The sequence below is a fragment of the Lepidochelys kempii genome, chromosome 25 (assembly GCF_965140265.1).
Source record: "Lepidochelys kempii isolate rLepKem1 chromosome 25, rLepKem1.hap2, whole genome shotgun sequence".
Taxonomy (NCBI): Eukaryota; Metazoa; Chordata; order Testudines; family Cheloniidae; genus Lepidochelys; species Lepidochelys kempii.
The window spans coordinates 4,306,525-4,331,736 of NC_133280.1; the positions used below are offsets into that span (position 1 = coordinate 4,306,525).

The following is a 25,212-nucleotide window of genomic DNA, read 5'->3' on the forward strand; positions in this document are numbered from 1 at the left end:
TCAGAACCATTGGCAATTAACTTGGAGAACTCCTGGAGGATAGATGAGGTCCCAGAGGACTGGAGAAGGGCAAACACAATACTTACTTTTAGAAAGGGGACCAGAGAGAATCCGGGGAATTATAGGCCAGTCAGCCTGACTTCAATATCTGGAAAGATACTGGAATAAATTAGTGAACCATCAGTTTGTAAGCACCTAGAGGATAACAGAGTTATAAGGAATAGTCAGCATGACAGAGCAGCCTAATTTCCTTCTTCAACAGGGTTACTGTCCTAGCGGATGGGGGGAAGCAGTAGATGTGCTAGATCTGGATTTTATAGGGCTTTTGACCCAGTCCCACATGATATTCGCATAAGCAAACTAGGGAAACATGGGCTAAAAGAAGTATCCGTAACATGGGGGCACAATTGGTTGAAAGACTGTAATCAACGATTAGTTATCAATGGTTCACTCTCAGCCGAGGAGGGAGTATATAGTGGAGTCCTGCAGCGGTCAGTCCTGGGTCCGGGACAAGTCAATATTTTCATTAATGACTTGGATAATGGAGTGGAGAGTATGCCGTGCAGATGACACCCAGCTGGGAGGTACTTTGGAGGCCAGGATTAGAATTCAAAATGACCGTGACAAATTAGATAATTGGTCTGAATTCAACACAATGAAATTCCATGGCGACAAGTGCCAAGTGCACTTAGCAAGGAAAACTTAGGCGCACAGCTACAGAATGGGCAGTGACTGGTGAGGGGGTCCTACTGCTTCACCGCTCTTGGCGAGTTTTTGCATGGTTTTGCTTTAAGCCATAAGGACACATTTTCAGCCTCATAAATGTATAAACGAAATTATAACCTGTAACCTCACTACAACATTACTGTAACAATTACTATAACATCACTAAAAAGAAAAGGAGGACTTGTGGCACCTTAGAGACTAACCAATTTATTTGAGCATAAGCTTTCGTGAGCTACAGCTCACTTCATCGGATGCATACTGTGGAAACTGCAGAAGACATTATATATACAGAGACCATGAAACAATACCCCCTCCCACCCCACTCTCCTGCTGGTAATAGCTTATCTAAAGTGATCACTCTCCTTACAATGTGTATGATAATCAAGTTGGGCCATTTCCAGCACAAATCCAGATTTTCTCACCCTCCGCCCCCCCCCCCACACACAAACTCACTCTCCTGCTGGTAATAGCCCATCCAAAGTGACCATAAACTGGTTAGTCTCTAAGGTGCCACAAGTCCTCCTTTTCTTTTTGTGAATACAGACTAACACGGCTGCTACTCTGAAACTATCACATCACTATAACAACCATGCTCAGAGCATTATGAGCCTTCCGAAGAAACCCAACATGAGAAACTTTGCCTTGGATACCACACAATCATGTTATAAAGATGAACATGGGGGTGTAGGATGTTCCCCCGAGGTACAGAGCGTCACACCCAGCACCTTAACCCACATCTGCTCCGAGGGGTTCTTACATCTTCCTCTGAAGCAGCTGGTGTTGGACACTGGCAGAGACAGGTTCCTTAGCTAGCTGGACCCGGGGTCTGAGCTCGTCTGGTCCTCCCTCTGGTCCTGCAGTGGGGCAGGGTGTGGGGGGCAGCCTGTTCTGCCCCATGCTCCCAAGCTGTCAATCTGGCACCTTTCCCCAGCATGTAATTCACTTTCAAACATAGACAACTTGCTCCATAGCACGACAGTCTGACAGGGGACGGGAGGCAGATTTCCCAGAGAAAGATGGGACCTTTCTGTGGCATGTGTTTTTCCAGGCTGGAGCAGCTCCTGGCATCCAGAATGAAAACAGTGAATTCCTAGCATTCAGCCCCGGAGCCAACAGGGCTCCTGGGTGGACTGCAGAGTGATGGGATGGGACAAACCCTGCAAAGAAAATAGGTACTCGAGCAACATCATTTGGATCCAGTTCTTCAAGACCCCAGAGATGGGAGGAGTTTGGGCCCTGGGTTCTGGCTCCGCTCTGATTTAGCAGGGAAATGGTCTCTCTTGCTGGAGCAGAACTCTGGTGAGGCTCCAGGCCAGTGAATTCCTTTGCTGTGAATATTGATAGGGTTAAAATGCCACAGGAATCTCAGCATGTAACTTACCAATAAGGCCAGTATATGCAGAAAGCGCCATCCCTGGGAGTAATCAGATTCCAGCATCCCCAGTGGGCAACATGTCACCATGCCCAGCTAGACGCATGCCATTGCTTCTGGCTGGCCTGGATTGGGGGTGGGGGCAGACGGCAGTTTACTTGTCAGGGGATGGCGTTCACCGCACATCTGCCCTTCTCCAGCTCCTATCATGCAAGGAGCTCAACACATTTTACATCATTATCCCTGCTGCACAGCTGGGGAAACTGAGGCACGGAGCAGGCCCGTGAATTGCTCCAAGGTCAGTGGTAGAGGCGGGAATGAGACCCAGGAGTCTGAGGCTGTGAGTACAGGGCCGGCTCTAGGTTTTTTGCCGCCCCAAGCGAACAAAAAAACACCCTCCGAGAGCAGAACTGCCGAAGCAAAAATAAAAACAAAACCCACCTGGAATGCTGCCCCTGGAATTGTGCTGCTCCAAGCACATGCTTAGTTTGCTGGTGCCTAGAGCCGGTCCTGTGTGAGTAAGGGTTTGCGTTAGGTTGGAGGGAGGCTCGTGTGTTGTGTTTCCTTATCTAGTGAGTGGGGCAGGCGGTCCCTCATGGTGATGTGGGTCCGGCCCTGGCAGGGCAGATGTGACGGGTGGGCCTTTGGGTGCAGTGAAGAGGGGTCCCAGCATGAGGTGTTTCCTTATTGGTGAGGATTGGTTGTGGGGTGGGGCTGGGGAGGATGTCCTGCTTTCTTGATCCCTTTTTGTTTGTGTATCAACCAATCATACCATACTGGCCTCCTCAGTAATAATCCCCCGTGGCACTGGTATAGCACTTTCCATGTCAGTGTCCATAATCTACTGTACAGAGGGGCATCATGCCAGACACTCAGACACTGGCCGACAAGTTGCAGAAGCCGGGTTCCATCTCCAGTTCAGCTTCAGATGGGCTGTGGGATGACAGCCAAGTCACTGCCCTTCTCAGTGCCTCAGTTTTCCCACCTCTAAAATGGGGCTAATGGAACTGACATTCCCTGGTAACATGCTGTGAGCACTCAGGTAGACATCTGGCCTATCAGCACAGTATCTGAGCACCTCAGAGGCTTTAACAACCCCTCTGTGAGGCAGGGCAGGGCTATTTGCCCCATTTTACAATGGAGGCACAGGGAGATTAAGTGACTTGCCCAAGGGCACATAGGAAGTCTGTGGCAGAGCTGGGAATTGAACCTCACTTTTTTGATTCCCAAACCAGCTCCCAAATCACCGGACCATCCTTCCTCTTCTAGGGAGGCCCATGGATGAAAAGGACTAGGCATGGTTAGCCCATCTCCCTGCAGGTGCATTGTATGTCTCTGTCAACTCTCTAACCAGCTGCGGTGGTGCTGGGGTTTCCGGGATGCACACAGAGAGGCAGCGGGGCAGACTGCAGCTTGAACTCGTATGTGTCCCTAGCCTTATCTTTCAAACAACATCAACTGTAAGTTCTGTGGCTGAAACCCTGCATGGAGCCATAGCGTCACCAGACTTCGCAGCGTGAGACAGTTTCCTCTGAGAACCGTTCTAACGCCTCTGCCCTGCACACTGGCCTTTTTTCCTATGAACTTTTTTATTACTTTTTAAAAAAAGGCAGAGAGAAAAAACAAGCAGAATAAAATACACATCAGCGGCTCATAATGCATTAACCAGGCGCCACCTAACCTTAGCTATATTTTAAACAGTGAGTTATACACGATATGAATGATTAAAATATAAATTAATGATCTGTATAACACAATTTACAAACAAACACATTTGGCTTATAAAAATCCAGCCAGGTAAAAAAAACATTATTAAAATAAGATGTGACATTCTAAACCTTCGGGGAGCGTCCTGTAACCCCCACATTCCTCATTTATATACAATTGTAATATTGCATATAAAGCATGCCATGTGAGGTATCAGGGGAAATGTTAATATCACCTGAAACCCACTGGTCTATCTAATTTGTATATCTTTAGGTCATATGAAGTTACAGGATTGTGTTGTATGGTTGTCACTAAAACATGCAGGAAGTTGGGGAATCAGGTTAGATATAAGCTAAAGATATAGGGAAATAAGGAAAGTAACCAATGCCCGAGCATGTGTCAAAACAATCATCAACAGCCATTCTCCAGCAAGGAAGTTACAATTCAATGACACCTGCATGAGGCCACACCAAGGGAATTGCTCAACCTTGCCTGGGGACTCAGCAATGCCCCCCAGACATGCCTGGACTTGTATTCTCCAAGCACATGGGACTGAGGATATAAAACAACACAGGGGACCCATGCTTGGCCTTTCTCCTGCCCCTACCTATACTGCAAGCAACAAGGACACTGAGCATTGGCCTGCTAAACCCAGGGTTGTGAGTTCAATCCTTGAGGGGGCCATTTAGGGATCTGGGGCAAAAATTGGGGATTGGCCCTGCTTTGAGCAGGGGGTTGGACTAGATGACCTCCTGAGGTCCCTTCCAACCCTGATATTCTATGATTCTAAGACTTAAAACTCCAACAGAGGAGACTGGCCCAGGTTTCAAGGGTGAAATCTATGTATTATGACCTGCAATATCCAGCGGGGAGAGAAAAACTGTTTAATCTAGATGTTGCCCAGTCTAATAGGGTTGAGAGTTTAGACTGCGTGTTTATATTTTATTTTATTTTGGTAATTAACTCTGACTTTTCGCCTATCACTTAATATCACTTAAAATCTATCTTTAGTAGTCAATAAATTTGTTTAACTGTTTATCTTTACCAGTGAGTTTGCCTGAAGTGTTTGTAATCTGCTCAGGTTGCAAAGGTTGGTGTATATCCACTCCACTTTCCATTGATTCCAGTGAACCAATTAATAAATCTGCACTACTGGTCTTGAGATGGTATATTCCTGGGGTACAGGGCTGGGAGCTGGGGGGACTTGGCTGGTGCCTTTCTCTGTGTGATTCACGAGTGGCTCTGGGAGCATTCATGCAATCTAGCTGGGTGTAGGGGTCCACATGTGGTTGTGCTGAGTGATCACAGTGCCTGGCGGGGTTGCTGCTGGTCACTAGCTAGGCATAATGAGAGACAGCCCAGGCTGGAGAGAGTTCAGGGGGCACAGCAGTCCCACAGTCTCAGGCTGCACCCCAGAGATCCCATCACAGTGGCGCAGTGAGCAGAGTGAAATACACAGCTTGTTGTACTGAGCAAGATTTGCACTTCATACACTGGTGTGAAGATTTTAAGTGGGGCTTTCAGTGTGGTGGCTAAGGATAGTCAGGAGGAGGCTCCCGGTTTATTATTTTCTGTTTGCTTCGGTGGGGAGAGGGAAGTAGGAACAGAAAAGCAAATGAGTGAAAGCAGTGAAGCCATTGCGACGTTGGAGCTTTTTAGACTGCAGGTTGCAGAAAAAGAAAGAGACCAGAGCCTACTGGAACTGAAAGAACTGGAAATAAAGGAGAAACAGGAAGAAAGAGAGTGGGAGGAGAGAGAAAGAGAGTGGGAAGAGAGAGAGAGAAAGTGAAGACACCAACTGGACCTGCTAGAGAAGCAGAACCAGAGCCCAGCGATTCCCATCACTCCAACAATCCGCAATTGGGACCATTTATGTCCTGCATACAATGAGACAGATGATATTGCTGAATATCTGACTACCTTTGAAAGGCTGTGTGCAGTGCATGAAATCCCTGATGCCAAGAGAGTTCCTACCCTGATTGCAAAATTAACTGGTAAAGCTCTAAGTGTATTCAGTGAAATGCCTATTGAGGGTGCTTTAGACTATTGTAAATTCAAAAACACTGTTTTGCAAAGGTTTCAGATTACCCCTGAAACATATAGAGTTAAATTTAGGAATCTTAAGAGGGATATAGGTATGAGTAAGGGGGAATATGTGAACAAAATGAAAGATTTGATGGGAAAGTGGGTGGGGGCAAAGATGTTACAGGCTTTGAGGGAATGTTTGATCTTGTGGCTCAAGAGCATTTCGTAGGCATATGCAAGGCTGATGTAAAGCAATGTCTGTGTGGGACAAAACCGTAAAGTCTGTGGAAGAGCTGGGTGACTCTAGCTGATGCCCTTGAACAGACCCAGGCATCTAAACCGTCAAAACGGGATTTTAAAGGTGGAGGGAAGGGAGGGTCCCATTTTATCCCTAGCAAGAAGGAGGGTGGCTGGGAGGCTGGATACTCACCTCCCCAGAACCATGCCTCTAACCCTCGTCCCAAACCTCCTGTAAAAACAGAAGAGCCCCAAAGGTGCGATCAGTGTCATTCCACTGATCCCCGGAGGAATAAACGCCCTGGGCTGGGAGGAAGCAGGCAGCCAATAGCCCATGTTAGCTCTGCTGCCCTCACCACAGAACCTCCCCACCCCGCAAGCAGTTGAAACCAATCCATCATATTGGTTTGGGGAAGATTAGCTTTTGCAGAACCAGACATGGAACATGTTAAGTTTGTTGAAATTAGTGGCAGGGAGTACTTGGGGCAGAGGGATACAGGGGCCCAGATCTCTCTGGTTAAGCAGAGTGTGGTCCCAAAGGCCAGTGTGCTACCAAATGGCAGAGATTGTGGGGGTGGGAGAAAGCAGATTCCTCATACCAGTAGCTGAAATCCATGTGGTTTGGGAAGGTTTGGAAAGTGTTTTGACTGGGGGTGGGGAGGGGAATGGAACACCTCCTAGTCGACCGGCTCCTGGGTAATGATTTTTTCCGTGTAGCTCAGGTTAAAGTGTTTGCCTGCAGCAGGAGGGAGTTTAAAGCTGGGACCCCCGAGGGAAAGGGGAAGGTCTCAGGAACTGCTGAGGGAATGGGAGGGAGTCTCCTTGATTCTTCTGCAACGGGGGAAGCAACATGCTTCCCGGTGTGTGGGGGTGGGTGGGCTGAGACCAGCTCCTGCACTGCAGCTGAAGGCAACACCAGCTAGGGAAGGGAAGGGAAGGGGTGTGACGCCTGCAACCAGAGACCTGTCCTGGCTGTTAGCTGCCCACCGACTGCGGCTGACCTGGAGACAGATCCCGCGCTAGGGAGCACAGGGAAATGTGTCCTAGAGGGAGCCCACAGAAGGGTGACAGAGGAATCCCAGGCACTGCTACGGGCTGGGGACCGACTGGCTAAGCGGCAGTTCTGCAAAAAAAGGACCCGGGGATTACAGTGGACAAAAAGCTGGAAATGAGTCAGCAGTGTGCCCTTGTTGCCAAGAAGGCCAACGGCATATTGGGCTGCATTAGTAGAAGCATTGCCAGCAGATCGAGGGACTTGATTATTCCCCTCTATTCGGCACTGATGAGGCCACGCCTGGAGTACTGTGTCCAGTTTTGGGCCCCCCACTACAGAAGGGATGTGGAGAAATTGGAGAGAGTCCAGGGGAGGACAATGAAAATGACTAGAGGGCTGGGGCTCATGATTTATGAGGAGAGGCTGAGGGAACTCAGCTTGTTTAGTCTGCAGAAGAGAAGAGTGAGGGGGGATTTGATAGCAGCCTTCAACTACCTGAAAGGGGGTTCCAAAGAGGATGGATCTAGACTGTTCTCAGTGGTAGCAGATGACAGAACAAGGAGTAATGCTCTCAAGTTGCAGTGGGGGAGGTCTAGGTTGGATATTAGGAAACTATTTCACTTGGAGGGTGGTGAAGCGCTGGAATGGGTTACCTAGGGAGGTGGTGGAATCTCCTTCCTTTGAGGTTTTTAAGGCCCGGCTTGACAAAGCTCAGGCTGGGATGATTTAGTTGGGGTTGGTCCTGCTTTGAGCAGGGGATTGGACTAGATGACCTCCTGAGGTCTCTTCCAACCCTAATCTTCTATGATTCTATGATCTGAGAAAGGGGCTGGAGGGGGGCTCAGGAGCCCCACAGGGGTGCTGGGGTTCAGGGCGCCGAGCGACCCTGCTTGGTGAACCCCCTGAAATAGCTCACAGATCCCCAGAGGGCTGCGGGCCCCCGGTTGAGAACTGCTGCTCCGTACCACAGGGTTTTCTGCTAGATTAATCTTAGCCGGAGGCCCAAGAAGCAGGTCAGAGCAATGGCTGAAATTTGTTTCCATTGCTTAGCAGAAAATAATCAGCTCAGTTCCTCCTTCATTTCTTTTTAGGGGATCTGGGTTTAGTTCAGATTTGCTGGCCCAGTGTGCGTGTCGTGTGGCCACAGGTCCTGGCAATCAGGGGACTACTGGAGAAGTGGAAGCAGTTCAGGAGGTCTGGGGCCCTGCAGCCTGTATGGGAAAAGCCTCTGTGCAGTTCCGGGGCGGGGGAGAGGGCTGATGGGGTTCAGTTAGGCCTGCCATGGGGTGAAGTTTCCGCTCGCCCTTGCTGGGGCAAGAAGCTCCATGGAAGGTGGGTGGGTTTCAGGGGGTAAGGCAGAGGAGGATCAGGCCCCACAGGGCAGCATTGCAAAGACAGCGATGCGAGGGGCAGAACTGCTGGTCTGGAGGAGGATGTTTCCAGGTGTCACGGAGCTGCAGGGCCGGAGGAGGCCCTTGCGCTGGCAGTGCCGAGATGGTGTAAAGGGCCAGAGTGGAGGCTGGGGGTAGAAACAGAGAGAGAACGGGGTGGGATTTCACCTCCTGTTCCAGGGCCCTCAACGGGCTGCAAGGGGCTGGCAGAGAATCCCCCTTGTGCATGTACTGAGCCTGCCCGCCCTCCCTCCTCCCCCTGCCATCTTGGGCTCTGTGTTAGCATCACCTGGAACGTGGACCCAGGCAGGAGCAGGCCTGTGGTTAGCAAGGTGGTTTGTACCATCTGCATGTGTGAAAGCAAAAGCTGAATGTGGTGATCTGTGGCTGCACTGAACCGAATGAGAGCAGGGTGGGACGGGAACTTGAGATGTTGTGAGGAGAAAGTCAGCCAGCCGATGGTGAGCTAATCGCCTGGATCTCGCTTATCGGGGCCAGGATCTGAATGCAGCTGGATCTGGATTTCGCAAAGTTCTCTCGGGTTCAGTCCGGCCATGGAGATGGCTTGGAGGAACCATGAGGTCCTTTTCCCTTCTAACTTTCTGCCAGGCTCTGAACTGGCACCTGTCTCTGCAACGGGCTAATCAAAGAATCATAGAATATCAGGGCTAGAAGGGACCTTGGGATGGTCAAAATCTGGCTCAGAGATTTGTGGCTTGTGCCAGTCTCTAGTTGGGATGTCTGGGGCCTGCTTCTCCATTGCCTGGTCCCAAAGACTGCACAAGACGCAGGGCAAAGACAGCACATGGCACTAGTGAGCCAGAAAATCACTTGCTTTGCCCAGGTGCCAGATGCCAGGCAGGGGCGAATCGGGCCCAGGCATTCTCTCCAAATGAGCTTTCCTGAGTAAATGCTGATTAAGAGCCTCAGGTCCTGGCCCGACTTTCGTAGCTGGATCCTTCAGGTAAACCCACTGCCGGCTGGACGGGTGTGCGGGGAGCAAGAGCGGCTCGTGCACTGGGGGTCAGGTGAAGGGCGGGATAGGATGCTGGATGGGGATAGACACAACTCAGTGTGACCGATGTGCTGGCCAACCCGCTCAGCCTGCAGTTCCAGTACCAGAGCAGGAGCGGGCCCGCCGCACCGTTCATTGTCAGGGGGTGGCAGCCGCACTCAGACAGTGGGACAAACGGCTGAAATGTGGAACCCCTGAATTTTGTTGCGTGACTCCCTGCAATTGACAGAGGATAAAGGGTTTTAACTGGAGGCCCCGTGGGTAAGGCTGTTTTCTCACCAGGTGAATTCAATCAGTTTCTTTCTAAAGAAAATTTAAAAAAACAAAGGCTATCACCCACAGCCATGACACCCACCTCCCAGCATCACCAGCCAGCTGTGATGACTAGAACTTCAACCTTCCAACTTGGACTGTTACCAGGTGAATTACAGAGTATTTGCAAGCTTTGCCGGGGACCAGCCCTTAGGGGTGACTTACAACAGGCATTGCCAAGTGGGGTGAGCTCCTAAAATACTGGAGCTTGGAAATCCTGGGTTCTGCTGCAGGGTCTCAGAGCAGCATGTGGTGTAGTGGTTAGATATGGCCTGACCACAGCACCTGTCTCTGGCATGCTCCGTCTGAAAGGCAGTGGAAAGCTTAGGTCTGCCGTGTTAGTGAGCTGCGTTCGGCTCCCGGCTCTGCCGGGAGTGATGTTGTGCAATCTCCTTGTTCTTGTAAAATGGGGTGGTTGCTGATCCTCGGCTGCCTTCCAGGGTGTGTGTGAGCTTGTGCTCGTAAACAGGAGCTGTGAAGTGAAGGAAATACAAGCAGTGCTCAGTAGAGGTGACCCCGTGCTCTCTGGGCTTCCAACCCAGCAGCCCTCCCTGAGGCTCCATGGGGGGCCTGTGTCTGTCTCTGGGCAACAGTCAACATGCAGAACATCCCTCAAAGTCTGGTACACTCGGGAGGTCTGGGGTCCTCTCCCCTCTTCGCCTCCAAGGCAGAGCTAGAAACCCAGAGCAGCCCCCACCCTGGATCAGACCCAGATCTGTGCAGCTAGTTAGGCGTGGCTGTGCTCGGCACTGCCATGCCGAACAGCTTTAGAAGACGAACTCCCATTCTCCACAAGGATTCCAGCACTTTGGTGTGTACACGCCAGACCCTGGGTACAGCTGCTTAGGGTGCAAAAACCTGCTCGCACTACTGCTGCCTCTCCCTCTGTCTGTTTCACCCCCTCTTGTATCTTGGCCTAGACCAAGACTGAGTTCCCTGGGTAGGGATCACCTTTGCACAGCATCTTTGTACAGCACCTTGTGCGGCCTCTTTGTACAGCACCTTGCGTGGTGGGCCTTGAGCTAGGACTGTACTCGCGATGCCGATGCAAACACCCTGGGCTGGGCGCCAGACTGACACCTGGAGCGAAAATGAAGCGACTGGTGTTAGTTCAGAGCTCGAAGGCAGGATGGAAACCAGCGAAAAGGCACCAGAATGAGCCAAAACCAAACTGCAACTGTCCGTCCGTGGAGAATACGGCCAGTGGGCTCCCAGCTCTGAGCCGAAGCAGGACGTGCAGGAAGGAAATGCCCATGGCACAATCTGCCCGGGAGAGGTGAACAGGCCCTACCTGTCCTGTGACATGAAGGATGCTTGGGACCTTATTCCAAAAAGTCATGGAGATTTAGTCAGTTACAGGGGACTGGACGCAGAGCGTCAGCAACAAGACAGACTCCTGAAGTTAGACATTACACATGACCTCTGAAAATCAAGAGGGGAGCATCCCTGCCCTGGACTGGCACGTTTGGGCTGGGGTTGGTGCCCCATGCCCTGGACTGGCATGTTGGGGCGTGGACGCTGGGCTGGGTTCAGTACCCCATGCCCGGGCTGGCAAAATGGGGTGTGGACGCTGGGCTGGGGTCGGTGCCCCATCCCCTGGACTGGCATGTTGGGGTGTGGACGCTGGGCTGGGGTCGGTGCCCCATCCCCTGGACTGGCATGTTGGGGTGTGGACGCTGGGCTGGGGTCGGTGCCCCATCCCCTGGACTGGCATGTTGGGGTGTGGACGCTGGGCTGGGGTCGGTGCCCCATCCCCTGGACTGGCATGTTGGGGTGTGGACGCTGGGCTGGGATCAGTGTCCCATGCTGTGAGCTGGCATGTTAGGGTGTGAACACTGGGCTGGAGTCAGTGCCCCATGCCCGGGCTGGCACGCTGGGGTGTGCAGATTAAGATGGGAAATCCAGCACATGAGTGTGTCCATGTTTTGACCCGTGTGGTCCCAGCCAGGATGTGGTCGCTCACAGAAGGCCATGTGGGTGCCTGGCCTAACGGATCTGGGGATACTTCAGCACTGAGGCAGCATTTGAGCTAATCCCAGCCTATTGTCAATGCAGTGAGGAGATTCGCAAGGTTTTCCTGCTCTAAACAACGGCAGCCTCCTTAGTCCAGGGACAGCCAGGCAGCCGGCTTGCCCCCTGTCTGCCCCAGGCAGACGTCATCAGCACCCAGAGAGCTGGGGATGCTGGTGGAGGGGGGAGGGCTGGCAGGCAAGGGTTATGGCGTGGCCCATATTCCAAGGGCTGTAGCCCCAAGTGGGAGCTGATCAGGGGTAGCCCAAAGGGAGTCAGTAGCTGCACTCCTTGCTCCTGCAGCGCCAGCCTCCCGCAGCAGGAGGCAGGCGTGGGCTGGGGGAGGCTCCCAGCTGCTGGACTCAGCCTCTCCTGCAGGCATCATTGCCCAAGGGCCCGGGCTCAGCTCAGCCTTCAGCCTGGATTCTTCACATTCCCCAGCTGTGAGCCAGATGACAACTTTCAGCATCAACCTCCCTCTGAACCGATTGGCAACCCAGTGGCCTGGGCCATTCATTCCGGGCGCTGCGCCAGGCTGACGAATTCCAGACGGGGCTGCTGGGGAATCGGAGCTGTGCTAATGGGATGCTGCATCCTGGCCACGAGACGTTCAGGCACCTGATCCCTGAGCCTGGTTTATATCCTGTGAGCAATGCACCCAATGCCTGGACTGCCCCCTGGAGACGACCCCCGAAGCTTATCTCCACCAGCTTAGGTTAAAAACTTCCCCAAGGCACAAATTCTTCCTTGTCCTTGGAACAGTATCACTGCCAACACCAAGTGAATTAGACAAAGATTTAGGAAAAGGACCACTTGGAGTTCCTGTTTCCCCAAAATATCCCCCCAAGGCCCTTCACCCCTTTCCTGGGGAGGCTTGAGAGTAAACAAGGTGAGCACAGACCAGACCCTTGGGTTTTTAGGACACTAAAAACCAATCAGGTTCTTAAAAGCAGAACTTTATTATAAAGAAAAAGTAAAAGAAGCACCTCTGTAAAATCAGGATGGAAGGTAATTTTACAGGGTAATCAGATTCAAAACACAGAGGATTGTGTTGGGTGTGGTGTGCACACCTGGCAGTCCCTGCCCCAAAGAGCTCACTGGCCAAACAGCACCAGATGCTTGGCTGGAGGATCTGTGAGCACTTTTCAAATGATGCTCATCCGTGCCTCCTCACAACCCCCCACATGCCCAGAGAAATCACCGTGCTCATCGGCTGCTGTTTAGAGCTGGTCACAGGGAATTAAGAGTTTTGCTTAATGAACAGGATGAATCCATGCCAGAGTCAAGAATAGAACCCAGGCATCCTGACCCGCGTCCGCTCTGCTCTAACCATTAACTCCACTGCCCCTCAGTCCTGCTTTATATCCATTTCCCGACATCTCCCGGGTCGGGATTTGGAGCTGGGGTCACAGGTAGAGTCTCAGCGGCCTGGGGAAGTTCCCAGCCTGGACTGGATTTCAAAACCCTCCTGTTCAGGACAGGTTTCAGAGTAACAGCCGTGTTAGTCTGTATTCGCAAAAAGAAAAGGAGGACTTGTGGCACCTTAGAGACTAACCCATTTATTTGAGCATGAGCTTTCGTGAGCTACAGCTCACTTCATCGGATGCATACCGTGGAAACTGCAGCAGACTTTATATACACACAGAGAATATGAAACAATACCTCCTCCCACCCCACTGTCCTGCTGGTAATAGCTTATCTAAAGTGATCATCAGGTGGGCCATTTCCAGCACAAATCCAGGTTTTCTCACCCTCCACCCCCCTTGTGCTGGAAATGGCCCACCTGATGATCACTTTAGATAAGCTATTACCAGCAGGAGAGTGGGGTGGGAGGAGGTATTGTTTCATGGTCTCTGTGTGTATATAATGTCTTCTGCAGTTTCCACGGTATGCATCCGATGAAGTGAGCTGTAGCTCACGAAAGCTCATGCTCAAATAAATTGGTTAGTCTCTAAGGTGCCACAAGTCCTCCTTTTCTTTCTGTTCAGGACAGTTCGCCCTGCGAGAGACACAAGGCCTGTTTCTGATCCGGCCGTCAGTGGACTTGCTCCCAGGTGTGTCAGCTCAGAACCCGGGAAGCTGGGCTTTGAGACGTCAGGGCAGGGTCATTGCTTCACAGGATCATCCCGGGGCTGATGCGCGGTGTTGGGGCCAAATCGCTGCTGCATTTGCAGCTGCAGCTGTGGGGAATTTGCAGCTTCGGTGGCTCTGAAATGTTTCATGGTTTCATGTCGAACCCGCCAGATTGTTTAGGATGGAAACGTTCCCCCCCCCATCTGAACAAATGGAAATGTTTTCATTATTTTATTCAAAAGCTTTTCATGTCAAAATTCCCTTTACTCGTTTGTAAATGCTCAACTTGTCAACAAAATGTTCTGTTGAGCCAAAAGGGGTTTAAAATGTTTTGCTTTGTTAAAAAATGTTGTTTTTGTTTTGACTCAAACAACTTTTGCCAATTTTTATGAAAAATCCCATTTGTCCAGCCCTCAGCCGCTGCCCAGCCTGCTGCCCATGGCTCCAGCGGTTTCTCCCCCTGACTTCTGGGGGGCTTGCAGCGTGTCGGCGTCCCAACACCTGCCTGGATTCAGCCCACTGCCTTTACTGGAAGGATTTATTACAACAGCACTAGGATTTATTTATCCTTCCTGATGGGGAAGGGGGGGCGGCGTAAATGGAAGCGGATGCTGCTCAATTTAAGGCAGATGCAGCTGAATATGGTCAAAAACCGGCTCCTCTCCCACCCCCACGGGGCCTGGTGTGTTGCAATCGCTGAGCCACGGAGGGTCACCAAGTGCAGGATGAGCTCAGGCTCAGGGCTGACACAGGGGCCCCTTTAAACAGGCAGGACAGTTGCACCTTGACAGCGTTTCCGTCCCCTTTGCCCCCAGCTGTTGATCTCCGGCTGGGCTGCGAGTGATGTGTCAGCAGAGCAGTGTGAGGACCCTTGTCAGGAAGTGGGGAGTTAGCTGCTTTAGGCCCAGGTGGAATGCCCCCTGCGGGGCACTTGGCTGAACCGGCCTCCTTCCATCTTCACTAGGCTGCCATGCAGCGTTGCTGTGCTCTGTTCCAGCCCAGAGGTGGCTGCATGGCTGGGGTGCACAAAGTGAATCCGGCAGGTGCAGACCGGTGTCAGAGGTGTGCACTGAGCAGGGTGATGCCAGTGCTGGGTAGGAAAACCTGGGTCAATGTGGCCTCTAAACACCACCAAGCATCTGGAAAATCTGACCCAGCGGCACGGCACAGAACACGGGTCCCTGGGCCAGTCCCCTTCACTGAGAAGCTGCTTCCAAAGATACAGAACCCAAGAGTGACTCATGTGCACAGCTGGTCTGACGGCCTCCCCAGGCGCCATTCTGCTCTCCCAGCCCCAGGCTAACACCTCTGGTTGCAGCAGGGTGAGTCCTGATTTACTGCAGACCCCGGGCCTCCAGGAGGAGTCGGCTAGTCCCACCACTGCAAACCACGGGAGAGCAGCGCGCCTGGAGCAAGCTCCATCTGCAGTAGGGGGGCTGGGCTGGGCTGGCTCGTGGCTGCATCCTCGAGCCGGCAGAATGGCACCAAGGTGCTGGGCAGGGTGCAGAGGCAGCTCCTCCACACGGCTCACACCCCAAGCTGGTGCATAACCAGGGCACTGCAATGGCTCCCTCAGCCCACTCCCCGGACCTTGTGCACTGGGGCCCGTGGAGCCATGTCACTGTTAGGTCCTGGCATTCTGCACGCGGCCGTTGCATCCTGCACTCAGTGCAGGCTGCTGCAGAGGAGACGCCCACACTACGCTCTCCCCTGGCCGCTTTCCTGTTCTCCTCCCTCCTCCGCCTGCTCTCTCAATCCACAATGATAAGGTCGTTCAGCTGAGAAGCATTCTTGGCTCTTTGGTTATGAAATGAAAGGGCACGGGGAGCCAGAATATGATGCTCAGCCTCATTCGCAGAGGTCGGTCAGAAAGATTCATATATCCGGCAGAGCACGCTCCAGAACAGCGCTCTCCCCAGGACAGCTGCCTCCAATGCCAGCCCAGCCTGCCGCTCCTGACAACTGGCTTTGAGAGACGTGGAGACGGCAGGGTGTCGGGACCGCGGGGCGCCGGAGGATGGTGAAGGGACACTGGGGTCTTATTGCCAGCCCGAATCTGGCTCTGTTCAAGGACAGATTTACAAGACTGGGGTCGAAACTGAAGCCTCACAACTGCAGATTAAAAATCCACTTAATGAAACTAATTGAAGAGGGGGGAGGTTCCTACCGATGTAACCCGAGGTTTGTCTACATGGGGAAATTGACGAGTATCGCTCCCTGTAATGAGATGCTGATTCCAGAAGTGGGTTAGGCTAAACCAGAAGAAGGGACTTGGACTGCAGAATGAGTGTGTCCACATGGGGAGCTATTCTGCATTTGCTCTAGCGGTTTAAATTCTAACCCTACCTTAATGCAGATTAATTTCCCTGGGTTCCTGAATCAGATTTTAAAATGGAGAGAAATTCCGGGAGCCAGCAAAGATTTCTGGCCAGTGAGTTTCTCTCCATCTTCTTGTCCAGCCCTTTAGCCTGGATTCATCTCCTGGCTCTCCTGATGACTGCAAGGTCTTGGGCAAGTCAGTGCCCTGCTCTCTGCCTCAGTTTCCCCATCAGTCCTGACACTCGACTTCCTCGGTCACGGGGCTTTGCCAGTGGATGTTCATAAAGAGTTTTAAAGGCCTTGTGCAAGTGCAGGCCGCACTCTCCAGCATGTTAACTGGTCCGACCCTCCGGGGCCAGTCCTGGACCAAGCCAGGCGAGTCGGTGTTGGATGCCCATGGAGAGCCCAGGCTGCTGGCTGCTCCGGTGCTGCAGCAGGGCTCCCTGAGCCTCCCAGTGTGGTCAGCCTCTGAAAGGTGATCCCAGCAGGGCAGAGGAGTGAAGCATCTGGCCTCCTCCAGCCAAGAGCCCCTGAGGGAAGCCGTGTCACAGGCCATGGGGCTCGGGAACCAGAGCAGGGCAACGAGCTGCACGGCTGCCGTGAGTAGGACTCCAGGCGGGGACCTGGGTTCGCTTCCCCTCCCTGGCTGGGCCTGACCTAGTGCAATCGCAGGAAGCTGGGCTTGGCCCGAGCAGCACCCAGCACGACTGCTCTGGGCTGGGGCTCTGGAGCTAGTGCCCCCATGGACGGATCCCACCCCAGAGCCCTGCTGCTCTCTAGTGCCCAGCACTACGTTGTGTAAGTCGCGCCCCAGCTGCCCAGCACAGGCCAGAGCTCGAGGAGCAGCTCCATCCCGGCAGGCCCTGTGCGCGCGTGGGAGGGGTCCAGCCCCTGCAGACGGAAGGGCTCTGCCCAGACAGGCAGGCGGCCAAGTGTGATGCTTACCATGTCCTTGAGCCAAACCCCAAGGGCTAGATTGGACCCATGCTGGGGGTCGGGGAGGGGACTGCCTAGGGGGGCAAAACTGTGGCCCCTTCTCGGCTTGTGGGATTTCGAATGGACTCTAACCCAGCAGCAGCAGGTCACTGGCTGAGGATCCAGCCACGCCTCTCCGGGAGTCATCACTGCCTGGGGAAGGAGAGGGTTAAACAGGAGCAAGGACCCTCCGGATCGGGCACCAGTTTTCAAAACCAACCCTAATATCCCGTCTTTGCAGTTGTCTCCTGCTTACAGCCACCGCTCCAGTGCTGGGCAGGGAGGGGCTGCGGCCACACCCCTCTTCTCTAGCCCATGGCCCCTGCGCGAGGCCCTGCTGCACCCACTGCCCCCGGCAGTACCCACAGGCCAGACCCCCCAGCGCTGGGAGCCGTGCCAAGGGCTACAGCCTGATGCAGACTCGCAACCCCAATTGCTCTGGCTGACACCCCTCACTGTGGTGTCTGGGTGCTAGACAGCCCCCCATGCATTTGAATCCTGAGTAGACGATACAGCCTGACAAAGCTGTCTCTGATCTGAGCACCAGTCGGGCTCCTAGCTTTGCCAGGCTTCAGGCACAAATGGCTGAGCTCGGCATGGCCCCTGCTTAGCCCAAGCCCATCCGTCTGAGGCTTGGTCAGAGCGCTCTGGGAACTCGGGCCTGACGCGATGTTCCTGGGGCTCAGGGAGGCCCATGGTGCAGTTTGGTGTGGCCATGGCGTTTGATTAATCGACCGGTTCCTGGCAGGTGAGCTGACCTGCTCCTAACAGACTCTAAAATCCCACCCCCAAATAGATCCCCCTGGAGAATTGGACGTCCCACACTGACACCCTCCGCCCCAGGCCCCCTCAGCCACACCCCTCCGCTTGCATCTGTCCCGGCTTTGGCCCTTCTGGCTACTCCCTATCGCCCCTTTCAGGGACAAATGGAAAGAAGCAGCTTGCGAGCATCCCGGGACGGGCGCAAGAGCTTGGCCAGAATCTAGGCGTCCGTCACAGCGAGCGGCCTGGATTATTTACGGGCTATTTGACAGCAGATGAGCTGAAAACAAGTTTCTTTAAACAATGCACCAATGGGGATTAGTGCAATTGTGTAAACATCCCCAAATGACTTTCCTTCAGGGAACGTGTTGCATGCGCAGAGAGCGGGCTGCTAATGCAAACCAGCTGCTCAGCCTCTCCCAGAGAATCGCCATCTTCCCAGGAATGAGCACATGGTGCCGGGTCGGTTCCCCAGCCCCACCCGGCCCGTCAGCGCAGGGCCTCTCTCTGGATCCCCTTCTCCAGGAGCCTGCCCAAGAGGGCCAATTGGCAGCAGGTTCCATGACGATGAGACAAAGGGACTAGACTGAGACATCCTCCCCCAGATTCATCCCACATGGGCCCCCGAGCGGCCTATTGGTGCAGGATTGGAACCAGCAACCTAGAGGGAAAAGATGCCGTGTGCCTGTATTTATGGTCAATGCCCCGAGCAAGCCAGGTCCCCCTTTACAATGTTTTTTCCTGAAAAGCACAGATGCTCAGAACTCGCTCATTCCAGCTGTAGCTCCCAGGGGTCTGTTACCGCTTTCTGATCCGACTGGCTAGCCAATCGTCAGGGTCCTTTAGGAGGGGAAATAGATGATGAAGGCAGGTGCTTCTTTTGTGCAATCCTGTTTATTTGCAAGAGGATGTAAAGTCCTGTTTCCCTGCACACTGCAGGAATCATAGAATATCAGGGTTGGAAGGGACCTCAGGAGGTCATCTAGTCCAACCCCTGCTCAAAGCAGGACCAATCCCCAACAAAATCATCCCAGCCAGGGCTTTGTCAAGCCTGACCTTAAAAACTTCTAAGGAAGGAGATTCCACCACCTCCCTAGGTAACGCATTCCAGTGTTTCACCACCCTCCTAGTGAAAAAGTTTTTCCTAATATCCAACCTAAACCTCCCCCACTGCAACTTGAGACCTTACTCCTCGTTCTGTCATCTGCTACCATTGAGGACAGTCTAGATCCATCCTCTTTGGAACCCCCTTTCAGGTAGTTGAAAGCAGCTATCAAATCCCCCCTCATTCTTCTCTTCCGTAGACTAAACATCCCCAGTTCCCTCAGCCTTTCCTCATAAGTCATGTCTTCCAGTCCCCTAATCATTTTTGTTGCCCTCCGCTGGACGTTTTCCAATTTTTCCACATCCTTCTTGCAGTGTGGGGCCCAAAACTGGACACAGTACTCCAGATGAGGCCTCACCAATGTCGAATAGAGGGGAACAATCACGTCCCTCGATCTGCTGGCAATGCCCCTACTTATACAGCCCAAAATGCCATTGGCCTTCTTGGCAACAAGGGCACACTGCTGACTCCTATTCAGCTTCTCGTCCACTGTAACCCCTAGGTCCTTTTCTGCAGAACTGCTGCCGAGCCATTCGGTCCCTAGTCTGTAGAGGTGCATTGGATTGCTCCATCCTAAGTGCAGGACTCTGCATTTGTCCTTGTTGAACCGCATCAGATTTCTTTTGGCCCAATCCTCTAATTTGTCTAGGTCCCTCTGTATCCTATCCCTGCCCTCCAGCGTATCTACCTCTCCTCCCAGTTTAGTGTCATCTGCAAACTTGCTGAGGGTACAATCCACACCATCCTCCAGATCATTTATGAAGATATTGAACAAAACCGGCCCCAGGACCGACTCCTGGGGCACTCCACTTGATACCGGCTGCCAACTAGACATGGAGCCATTGATCACTGCCCGTTGAGCCCGACAATCTAGCCAGCTTTCTATCCACCTTATAGTCCATTCATCCAGCCCATACTTCTTTAACTTGCTGGCAAGAATACTGTGGGAGACCGTGTCAAAAGCTTTGCTAAAGTCAAGGAACAACACGTCCATGGCTTTCCCCTCATCCACAGAGCCAGTTATCTCGTTATAGAAGGCAATTAGATTAGTCAGGCATGACTTGCCCTTGGTGAATCCATGCTGACTGTTCCTGATCACTTTCCTCTCCTCTAAGTGCTTCAGAATTGATTCCTTGAGGACCTGCTCCATGATTTTTCCAGGGACTGAGGTGAGGCTGACTGGCCTGTAGTTCCCCAGATCCTCCTTCTTCCCTTTTTTAAAGATGGGCACTACATTAGCCTTTTTCCAGTCGTCCGGGACTTCCCCCTGATCACCATGAGTTTTCAAAGATAATGGCCAATGGCTCTGCAATCACATCAGCCAACTCCTTTAGCACGCTCAGATGCAGTGCATCCGGCCCCATGGACTTGTGCTCGTCCAGCTTTTCTAAATAGTCCCGAACCACTTCTTTCTCCACAGAGGGCTGGTCACCTCCTCCCCATGCTGTGCTGCCTAGTGCAGTAGTCTGGGAGCTGACCTTGTTCGTGAAGACAGAGGCAAAAAAGGCATTGAGTACATTAGCTGTTTTCATATCCTCTGTCACTAGGTTGCCTCCTTCATTCAGTAAGGGGCCCACACTTTCCTTGACTTTCTTCTTGTTGCTAACATACCTGAAGAAACCCTTCTTGTTACTCTTAACATCTCTTGCTAGCTGCAACTCCAGGTGTGATTTGGCCTTCCTGATTTCACTCCTGCATGCCCGAGCAATATTTTTATACTCTTCCCTGGTCATTTGTCCAATCTTCCACTTCTTGTAAGCTTCTTTTTTGTGTTTAAGATCAGCAAGGATTTCACTGTGAAGCCAAGCTGGTCGCCTGCCATATTTACTATTCTTTCTACATATCGGGATGGTTTGTCCCTGTAACCTCAATAAGGATTCTTTAAAATACAGCCGGCTCTCCTGGACTCCTTTCCCCCTCATGTTATTCTCCCAGGGGATCCTACCCATCAGTTCCCTGAGGGAGTCAAAGTCTGCTTTTCTGAAGTCCAGGGTCCTATTCTGCTGCTCTCCTTTCTTCCCTGTGTCAGGATCCTGAACTTGACCATCTCAATCAAACAGCAATAGACCATTTCTTTGGTCACAGTTCCAAGCCCCTCTTAGCCAGCACTCTGCCCAAAAGATCCCTCTTGGCTTTTTGCCTGGGGCTTTTTGCTCCTCCGTGTGTTTCTGCTGCTTCTCTCTTGCACACAGCTGCAACTTAATCAGTCCCCCACTCTTGTGTTTTGTTATCTGACCCCTGGGAAGCCCCTGGTGCATCTCCTACTCTAGCATTCCCTGTGCTGTGTTTTGGGTTGTTGCTCTGATTGTTTCATAAAGGAGCTTAATTGTTTCCTACCTTTCTCCTGAACGAAGGCAGCTGTTATGCCCACCAGTTTCAAGGAGTCTGCACCCAGCTACCAGCATAAGAGGCCTTTACAATGGCAGCCCAATACCATCTCCGCTGCACAGCGAGGAAGTGACTGGAGCCAGGCCATACAAGTGAACCCAGTCCCAGGCTGTGTTCAGCTGTTAGTACGGTAGCACCTACGAGCCAGCCGAGGATGGAGCCCCGTTGTGCCAGGCACGGCACGGGCAGAGAATAGCTAGAGCTGGCCCTGGCATTGAAACAGACCCGACCGACCTGCGGAGGGGGAAGGGGCGTAACAGGCAAGCAGAGCGATGGTTGCAAATGTCATGTTGTTAGTGCCAGGATTTTGGGGGTGGGGTCACTAGATGGGGAAGAAAGGAGGGATCAGGGCTGGGGGGAGGGAGGGAAGGCAAGGTGGGGAATCGGCGCCAGCAGCCAGTGAGCACAGGGAGAGAATAGCCTGTTGAAGCCGCTGGGTGGATGGCATCACCTGTGTACGAGGTCCCTGCTGTAGAATTACTTCTAGGGCTGCTCTGGGGGACACCCCTCTGGGCTTGCTTTCTTCCCCAGCTCCCCTGGCTTGGGGCTCCTGGGGGGCCCCTGAGGGTGGGGAGAAAGACGATGCCTCCTTGCAGCTGGAGATGGTGGTACTCGTGCCGTTAGGCTCCAGGCCAAGGCTGCTGGCAATCAGCCATGGCAGCGAGTGCGTCTCGGAGCACTGGTCCGCAGTCCTCCCTGGAGTGAACCCAAACAGGAGCCATCTCCTGCGCTTCCAGCCCACTCCCCACCTTCCCCAGCACAACAGCCTCGCCCCTCCCGCGCCCTCAGGGCAGCGACTTGCCCCCGGCGCTAGGGCATCAAAGTACCAACGGGAACAGAGACAGGGGCTGCAGCTAAGGTTGCACAGAGAGTGAGTGCCAACACATGGAAGAGAACCCTATCTGGGTTAAGATTAAACTCGATGAGTTTATGGAGGAGAGGGTATGATGGGATAACATGATTTTGGTAATTAATTGATCTTTAAATATTCATGGTAAATAGGCCCAATGGCCTGTGACGGGATGTTAGATGGGGTGGGATCTGAGTTACTACAGAGAATTCTTTCCTGGGTATCTGGCTGGTGAATCTTGCCCATATGCTCAGGGTTTAGCTGATTGCCATATTTGGGGTCGGGAAGGAATTTTCCTCCAGGGCAGATTGGCAGAGGCCCTGGGGGTTTTTCGCCTTCCTCTGTAGCATGGGGCATAGGTCACTTGCTGGAGGATTCTCTGCTCCTTGAAGTCTTTAAACCACGATTTGAGGACTTCAATAGCTCAGACATTGGTGAGAGGTTTATTGCAGGAGTGGGTGGGTGAGATTCTATGGCCTGCGTTGTGCTGGGGGTCAGACTAGACGATCATAATGGTCCCTTCTGACCTTATGGGGGTTGGACTAGATGACCTTCTGGGGTCCCTTCCAACCCTGATATTCTATGATTCTTAGTATCTATGAATCTATTAATCTATAACCCAGGAGTCCTGACTGGCCCCTCTACCCAACCTCTCCGAGTTGACGCTGGGACCCATAGCATGGAGCTCTGTAATGCACTGGCTGAGTGAGGTGGGGACCCAGCTGGTGGCTGGTCCTGCTAGAGAATAAGAGCCTACTACTTCTGCCAGTGAAGGATCTGTTCCGTGAGCTCGAGTGGCAGAGGCTTGTGCTTTTGGTGCCAAAGATCCTGCTGCCAGCGCTTGCCTGGGGGGTTCCCGACACTTTTACCCGACATGGGGTATCGACCGAACGGTGCCCCGGGGACTGAGCCCCAGCCCTTGGCACCCAATGGCACAAGCTGGTGCTCTGGGAGCCACTGCATTAGGCCAGCAGGAGCCATGTAGGGAGGGCACCATGGGAGCGGTGCTGGGAGCTGATGGCCGGGTGAGCCAGGCGTGACACTGACTTGTCCCCTTTCTCCCCGAAGGGCTGGCGGAGCAACCTGGGCACCTCCTGCTGCTTCTCTGGCGAACGAGTGAGCCGGCAGGAGTGAGGCTGGTGCAGGGCAGTGCCCAGCCCCCAGGAGAAGGCCCCACCCGGCTGCGGCACAGTGAAGCCCAGCTAGAGTGAAGCCAGAGGCTGGGCTGTGGAGGTGCCGTGTGCGTTGGGGGAGCCGCCCTGCCCGTGGCCGGGGATGGAGGCCAATGGCAGCCTGGCCAGCGAGATGGGCTCGTGCTTCCGCAGCACCAACCTCAGCACCAACCTCAGCGAGAACGGCAGGAAGCTGATTGTCTCGCGCTGGTTCTCCACCGCCTTCGGCAGCATCGGCCTTGCCTCCAACCTCTTTGCCCTCTGTGTGCTGGTCAGCTCCTCCCGGAAGATGCACAGCCGCGCCCGCTCCTCCTTCCTCATCTTCCTCTGCGGCCTGGTGGTGACGGACTTCCTTGGCCTGCTGGTGACCGGGACCATCATCATCTCCTACCACTTCACCAAGTTCAACTGGATGGTGGTCGACCCTGCTTGCTACCTCTGCAACTTCCTGGGCCTCTCCATGGTCTTCTTCGGCCAGTGCCCGCTGCTGCTGGGAGCCACCATGGCCGGGGAGCGCTTCTTTGGCATCAACCGCCCCTTCTCCCGCTCCACCAGCATGTCCAAGCGCCGAGCCTGGTTCATGGTAGGCATGGTCTGGGCCTTCTCCTTCTCCCTGGGACTCCTGCCCATCCTGGGCCTGGGGGACTACACCCTGCAGTATCCCAACTCCTGGTGCTTCATCACTCTGCTGCATGATGTCAAGAATGTCACCTTCTGCCTGATCTTCGCCCTGCTGGGCATCCTGGCCGTAGGCCTCTCCTTCCTCTTCAACACGGTCAGCGTGGTGACGCTCTGCCGGGTCTACCATGACCGCGAGTCAGTGCAGAGGCGGCGGGACAGCGAGGTGGAGATGATGGTGCAGCTGGTGGGCATTATGATCATTGCCACCGTCTGCTGGTTACCCCTGCTGGTAAGGCCCCCCCCAGGGTTGGCTTCGCAACCGGGTCACAGATGCATTCACCTGCTGAACGCTGCCCAGCTGGCAGAGTCCCCAGCCCCTGCCACGCTGGATCCCCCAGCTGCTGGCTTTCCAGCCAGCATTCGCTGCCCCTGGGCCAGGACACAAAGGGATCAGCAGGGGCCTTTATGGCCTTATTTTAGCATTCCAGTCAATCCCGACCTGCAGCCCCCCATTAGCCCAGCCCTGGGCTCCCTCAGCTCTGCCGGTGCCCCTCACTCCTGACCTGCAGCCCCCTGCTAGCCAAGTCCCGAGTCTACCCGAGGGCAGCACTTCTCAGAGCCTGGGTCACACGCCTTGGGCTTGCGGGGCTGGTGCCCGCAGGCTAAAACCAGCCACCTCCATGTTCCCGCTGGGGCTGGAGCTAGGTTGTGAGTCCCTCCCCCTCCCCAGGTTTCAGAGCCGGGCGCCTGCCTGAGTCCAAATGGCTTGGTCCCGTGACAGGTGCCCGGCTGGTGCTGAGCCTCAGCGCCACGGGGGGGCGGGGGGAACGGGGGGGGATGCAGTGTGTGTGTGGGGGGGGTTGCAGTGTATGGGGGGGATTTTGCAGTTTGGACGAACCCTTCGAGCTTGGCTCTATACACTGTGCCCTGGGTGCCCCCCGAGCCGTCGGCACCCCTTAGCCCGGCCCGCTCTCACCAGGACGCCCAATGCCCCTCGCCCAGCCCCCCTGCGGCTTGGCCCCCCATCAGCCCTGAGCTGGGCTCTGCAGTACGGACAAGCAATAATCAGCATCAGGATCTGGCTGCTCCTGCTCTGGCCTGTCCCCCCATCCCAGCACAGCCACTACCTTGGCTTTAGCTCCCCTCTCCTCACTGGAA

General features: G+C 53.6%; 1 protein-coding gene across 3 annotated transcripts in view; it reads left to right on the forward strand.

The window, feature by feature from the left end:
• TBXA2R (thromboxane A2 receptor) overlaps positions 1 to 25,212 on the forward strand; it is a 43,074-nt gene that overhangs the window by 14,913 nt on the left and 2,949 nt on the right. For all 3 annotated transcript variants that reach the window (XM_073324340.1, XM_073324339.1, XM_073324338.1), the window contains one exon: positions 23,330 to 24,343. In XM_073324340.1, the coding sequence (XP_073180441.1) occupies positions 23,537 to 24,343 (807 nt within the window). In that variant the 5' untranslated portion in view covers positions 23,330 to 23,536. The remainder of the gene's footprint in view (positions 1 to 23,329; positions 24,344 to 25,212) is intronic.